The sequence below is a fragment of the Nanorana parkeri genome, unplaced genomic scaffold (assembly GCF_000935625.1).
Source record: "Nanorana parkeri isolate BGI_ZX_2015 unplaced genomic scaffold, ASM93562v1 scaffold179, whole genome shotgun sequence".
NCBI classification, from domain to species: Eukaryota; Metazoa; Chordata; class Amphibia; order Anura; family Dicroglossidae; genus Nanorana; species Nanorana parkeri.
The window spans coordinates 183,155-189,866 of record NW_017306447.1 but is presented as its reverse complement, the minus strand read 5'-3'; the positions used below and the strand labels follow the sequence as shown (position 1 = coordinate 189,866).

Here is a 6,712-nt window from a genome sequence, read left to right as displayed (position 1 = left end):
CAATTTGGTGGGAGAAGGTCAGTTGTGGAAGATGGCACCCTGGCATCTGCCTGGATTGCTGAGTATGTCTCTCTTCCCTATGCTGGGTTATTATAGGGAGCGGACTGTGGGTGGCCCAACCCCCCATTTGCTAGAGGCTGCTTAGTTATTTACAAAGCAGTAGAAAAGACACAGACAATTTACAGAGGGGAGGGAGCTGTGTCCTATGTACGCAGGAAAAAAGGATTTTGCGGCGAGTACAAATTCATCCTATTTCTTTTTCCGGACATTGAATTACACAAGAAAAAAAGTGCAAGCACAGACTAAAGACCTGCCTATAGAAATGCTGGCCAAAAATGCATCTACAGAAGCAACAACATTAACCTTCTAAAAACAAGTTATAGTGTGCACCGCCGACCAGGTGGCCACCTTACAAACCTGCACAACAGAAGCCTGTTGACGAAAAGACCAGGACATGCTAACCTCTCAAGTGGAATGGGCTGTAACTGGAAAGGGTGGAGACTGGCCCCTGAAGGCATAGGTGTGAACAATTACCTGCCTAAACCATTGTAAAATGGTGGCCACAGAAGTCACCTCCCACTTTCGGGGACCCTTAGTGACAACAAAGGAAAAATCAGTCTATGAAAGGATTCAGTGGCAGAAAGATAAACTCGCTCTGCCCTAACCACATCCAGGCAATGTAACGCTATCTCCTTGGGATGTGTCAGACAAGGACAAAAAGGGAAGGAAGGATGATATCCTCACTGTGGTGAAACACAGACACCACCTTAGGCAGAAAAGAAGGTTGCGGTCACTGGGATTGCGGACACTGGGATGGAGGTACACACCAGGGAGTGAGAAGCCAATGGGCATTGAAAAAAGACAGCCAAAGCAGAAGCCTGACCCTTGATGGTACGAATAGCCAGCTACTGATCCAGTACTCTTTACAAGAAAGCCAAAATCCTAGCCACAGAAAGGCATGCGGAGACACACCAAGCAACTCACTCCACAAAATGTAAACCTTCAAAAAGTGCAATGATAAATATTCTGAGAGGTAGACTTATGTACCTTAAACATAGTAGGAATCACAGAGTCTGGCAACCCCCTATCCCTCAGCACCTGGCTTTCAATAGCCGCACTTTTAAAACAAGTGATGGTAAAGAAGGATGGAAAATTGGTCCTTGTGACAAAAGGTCCAGTTGAAGAGGAAGTTGCCAAAGAATGTCTGCGACCAGACATACCACGTCGGCATACCAAGGACAGCAAGCTCAATCTGGAGCCACCAGAAGAAATGGAATCCCCTTGACTTCCACGTGACGCAGAAGCCGTGCGAGTAGCTTCAGAGGGGTGAATGCATAAATCAGGTGGTACATGTTCCACGTTGCCACCAGAGTGTCCGCTCTTTCGATTAATTTTACCTTTTGGTTCAGGCGGGAAGCTAGAAGATCCATATCCAGAGTCCACCACCTCTGGCAATTTGCTTGAATACCTCTGGGTGAAGGGCCCATTCCCCTTTATCCAGACCCGGACTACTTATATAGTCTGCCTGCCAATTGTCTACACCCGGAATGTAGACCACAGACAGAGCCAGCGCATTAGTTTCCACCCAATTAAGTATATGGGACACCTCCAGCACTGCCATGGGCCGTGGCACTGTCCAACTGAACCCTGACGTGATGTCCCACGCAGGTAATCAGTTTAACGAAGGAGATGTAGGAGAGAAATATACTCAAAATTAAATCTTTGATCCAAAACGGCTGCAAGGCATAGAATATAAGGTTTGACATATACAAATATGCATATTCTCATTTCAGTCTTTGACATATGTGCTTGTTTTTATGAAACCTCTGCAAAAATCGACCTTGAAATATGGTGACAAGTTATGGAATATGTGATATTCCAGACACATTATGATCAAATCAACTTATGGTCAAAATCAAAAACATCAGATCATCAAGACTATTAAAAAGAGAAAGTGAAATTCACTTGATGTATATATAAAGTACAAGAACGTCCATCTTATAAAAAGAACTGTGTATTAATTTCAAGTGAAGACTGAACTTTTGCATAAGAGTGTTTTCACCCTCCTTTAATTTAGCCTTGTATGCTTCCAATTAACCTTCTGTATTATCTTGTAGCTCATAGCATTCCACACCAAACCCCCCTTCCCCTTCTCTCTCTGTGTATTATCCTATAAAACCTTAACCCTTTTGTGACGGGAGACGTACACTGTACGTCCCGCCACAAAGGGACCAAATGACTCGTCACGTACACTGTACGTGACGAGTTATTTGCTGCATTAGAGGGCTGGTAACCGCTGAGAATCAGCGGTTACCATTCATTAATGAAAGGGTTAACCTTTTTCAGACACCTGATACCTTAATATCGGGTGTCTGAGAGTCAAAGCAGAGCGGGCAAACATGCCGGCAAAAGCCGGCATTCTGACAGCTCGTATAGATCTAGGGATACCTCTCTCGGATCGTATACTGGCTTTTTTTTTTCTTTCACTTACAGGAATAGATACATAATGTATCTATTCCTGAAAGAAGAATGTTTCAGTTTTCTGATCGTTGTTGGAACGTTCAAGAAAACCTTTAGTGACAGCTGAATCCTGAACTGCTGCAGGATCAGTGTCACTAACTTATTATTGGCTGTTCTGAAGTTTGAAACAGCCTAATAATACCTAAAACTTTATTAATTTATCAAGCAGTAATAGTGAGATTAATTCACAATGACTGCTTGATATAATTAAATAAATAAAATAAAAATGTTAAAAGTTTAAAAAAAATAGTGAAAAGTGTAAAGAAAAAAAAAAGTGTAAAAAAATTAAAAATTAAAAGGACAAATAAATGAATGTATTTATTGCATTTTTTTTAGCTGTGCTGGTTTTGTAAAAAATACTACAAATCAAAACTGGGAATTTTTTTTTCTCCTTTTTTATATATTTTATTTGTGAGGCGTTAGACACACATATGTGATATAAATATGTAGCCCTATCTGCCCTCTAAAAAACAATATATAATATGTGTGGGTGCACTTTGTAAGAAAGTATATTACTGACGTGGAAGAATCACACAGCAAAAATGTCAAAAGTGTGTCAGTCATTTACGAACAGAAACTAAAAACAAGCTCAGTCATGAAGGGGTTAATGTTCCATAATAAATCAGACCGGCTTATAGCAGACTTTGATATGTGTGTGTTGGTCTCCAATATGGCAATATTGCATCATAATTTGGGCCCACTGATTAATGGTGATTTGCATCTGCATTCCAAATTTATTTAGCCGACAGAGACAAAGCCTAATCGCTTGCAGCTCCAGGAAATTGATCGGTAACCTGGACTCCTCTCTGGTCCAATGACTTTGTGCTGACCACTGTCTGGTCACCCCACTCCAGTTGCTCATGCTGGCTTCCATCGTCACAATATTCCAGTGTACCGGTTGAAATAAACTCCCGTTTGACAGTATTGGAGAACGGAGCTACTACACCAGAGAGGCTTTCCCCAACCAACTCACCTGTATCTGCCTGTCCAGCAACAAGGGGGACTTGTCCCTTAAGAGATAATTTTTTGCTGCAGAATCCGAGTGTGGTGTCGGGCATACGAGAACACCTCAAATGAAGAAACCATCAAACCAAGGACCTGCATGTAAGTGTATTTGTGCAATTGCCAAATACAACAGGCAAACCTGGGCACAGAGCCTCCAAGACTTTTCAGAGGGAAAAAAAAGGATCCAGAATCAAGGCCAGATACCCCAGATGAAGGGACAGCACCAAAGAAGATTTATTGGTATTCAAGACCCAGCCAAACTCCCCCAGAGTGCGCATGGTAACCACCAGATTGGCATCAAGAGCCAAACAAGACTGCACCCGGAGAAGGAGGTTGTCATGGTAGGCCACGATCTAGATCCACCGCTGTCTCAGTAAAGCAAGAGCTGGGGCCAGAAGAAAGGGCTACAAACTGAAAATGTTCCTCCCCTGCCACAAAATCCAGAAAGCTAGGATGCGCAGGACAAATTGGCACATGCAGATATGCATTCTTCATGTCAATAATTGCCAGAAAAACCCCCCCCCGGTGGAGGAAAACCACCACCGAATAGATGGACTCCATTTTGAACTTCCAAACTTTGACTAAGGCATTAAGCACCTTGAGATCCAGCAAAAAAAAGATTTGAATAGAAGCCCCTGCTTCCCCAACAATGGAACCATAACAACCACCACCAGATGAAGTAGACCCTGTACCGCCAACCACAGATCACATAGGATCACTTGCTATAGCCAGGTGGGTGCTTGAAGTGACCACAGATGGCACCGTGAAAGAACTTCAAAGTGAAATAAGACTCTAATTCCTATATTGTAATTACAGTATCCTGACCAAAGTGTTCGTTGTCTCAACAGTTGCTGGTTGCTAACTATTACTTCACTATTTTAATGATGTGCTTCTTTAAGGAGGGTTAAGACAAAGTACTAGTTCTAGGACTATATTGTCTGTATAAAATGGAAAGATGAAAGTAGTTACTCGCACTCCATCATATTAAAGTCAATGCTGTTTATTGACTGAGATAACACACATCTCCTTAGCGACGTTTCGAGACCATGTGGCCCCGTCCTCAGGCTTCCTGTTTGCCTGAGGACGGGGCCACATGGTCTCGAAACGTCACTAAGGAGATGTGTGTTATCTCAGTCAATAAACAGCATTTACTTTAATATCATGGAGTGCGAGTGACTACTTTCATCTATCTACATTTCACGGAGGCATCCATTATCACCACAGCACCCACCCAGTTGGATTTGGGTTTTTGTCCGGTCAGGAGTGCGATGGGACAGGAGGATTATGTATACAATGGAAGACTTAAAATGTTATAAAGTGATTGTACTCAGGTTTATATGTGCCTGTCTCTCACTTGTGGCACAATAATAAAAGCATATTTTGTAGGTATAAGGACTGTGGCATATGTGTGCTGTGCACAACACTAATAGGCTCAGGTTCCTTTTAGGTATGCTCATTTAAGCCCCTCTCACTGAAAAGTTTGTGGTGAAAAGATTAGAGCTTAAGCTCCGCTTGAGCAGAAAAAAAATGCTTTTAGGCAATAAAACTGCCCTCCAGCCGCCTGCTTAAATAGTAGCACTGTGTCCGCACAGTTCTGTACACACTGCCACAGCCGCGTTGCATTATGGCATGGCAATAATTTTCAGCATGTCAATATTAACAGGTGGTGCCGTCTGCCAAACACGACAATTGGAATGAATGGGACTGCGCTGAAATCATGTGGGTATGCAGTTGTGCCGAGGTATTTCAATGCCATTGAGATTTTTAAAAAAATCCTGCATTTAGAAGGCGGCAGTATCGTTTCTTAAAACCACACACATACAGCAAAAATATGTGCAGGGTACGTAATGTGAGTGAAACTGCTGTCCTGTCACTGGAAATTTGCTCGTGAAGCTGCTTGCTTCTTGAATACTAGGCTGGTGCTCCTTTTTTTTACTAAAAGTGAAAAAGTATTGAGAGTTCAAACTTCACAGGATAACAATTTCTTACAGCTAGCAAAAGCCTAGTGTGAAAATTAATTTAAATACTTTTTGCTTGCTTAAAAATCCTTCCTAGCTTCCCTTTGTAATGTTAAGCGATTGGGGAATTAATGTTTACTCTAATTAATCCTGTCCGTTTTTTGCTGACAGATCATCCGTTGTATACTAGATATCAACACTGTCTAGCCTAACAAAGGTCTTAAGGCTTGTGTTCTGCATTGTATGATAATGATGGGAATGACATGCAGTCCTGTGTATAAGCCTGCTCCAAAGAAACAGCTAGTAGAATAAGAAACATTATTTAAAAATAATTTTTAGGTGTGCTGTGTGATTGGAAACACACAAAAAACAGGATTTAACCAATCTTTATACTGACCTCTCTGTGACTGTAGTCAGCTCCAGGAAATTTAAAGTAACATGCTCTGAGGACACAAACAATTCTTACTGGAATCTTTTGTAAAAATTCTTCCATGTGGTTAATCGGTATCAAACACAACCATGATTTTATTAGTAATGGGTCCACCTGCAGCAAATATTTCTTGGCAACCATCTTTTTAAGAACATCACTGGCAATAAAAATGAGAGACTTTATGCAGTACATGTACCAATGGGAGCATAAAGTAAAATCTTTCAAAAACACTACAAAAATATTAATATAATGTAACTGATCAGACTTCATAACATCTGATTATAACATCTCTATTTGTGCTTGTGACCTCAGAAAGTAATCTCTCCAATGGCACAAAAAACTGAAATTACCAAACACAGTTGCACATTTTTCTTTAATGCAGGTATAATTTTTAACAACCATTGCCTATAAACATGAAAATTAATATATTTTGTTTAAGACATCTCATGTGTAAATCCTTCCCATGGTGCATTAAAACGTAATTTCACAATGTCAGACTTTAGTTTTAAACCAAAATAAATGAAGATATAAACGGTTAAATGTATCCTTTTCTAGAAAAATTAAAAAGTAATTTGATAAGTCAGTAAGGGCAACTAAAATGTTTTCCTTTCTTTTTTTCCTAGTTTATATGAAAAAAAAAAACCTTTATCTTTTAGTGGCCCTGTGTGTAAAATCTGAAATATGGCAATTGGGCTAAGGAAAACTAGGGACACTTTTGCATAGTAATGTATAGTAAAGGGGTATAACTAATTAAAAACGTTAAAAGCAGCCCTTCAATGGGAAATTAAAACAACTAGTA

General features: G+C 40.6%; 1 protein-coding gene across 1 annotated transcript in view; it reads right to left on the bottom strand.

Moving 5' to 3' along the window:
- Positions 1-6,712, bottom strand: part of LOC108785792 (E3 ubiquitin-protein ligase RNF213-like) — a 165,172-nt gene that overhangs the window by 137,060 nt on the left and 21,400 nt on the right. The window contains 3 exon segments of the mRNA XM_018554940.1: positions 1,221-1,397; positions 1,607-1,736; positions 5,881-6,070. Coding sequence (XP_018410442.1) covers positions 1,221-1,397; positions 1,607-1,736; positions 5,881-6,070 — 497 coding nt within the window.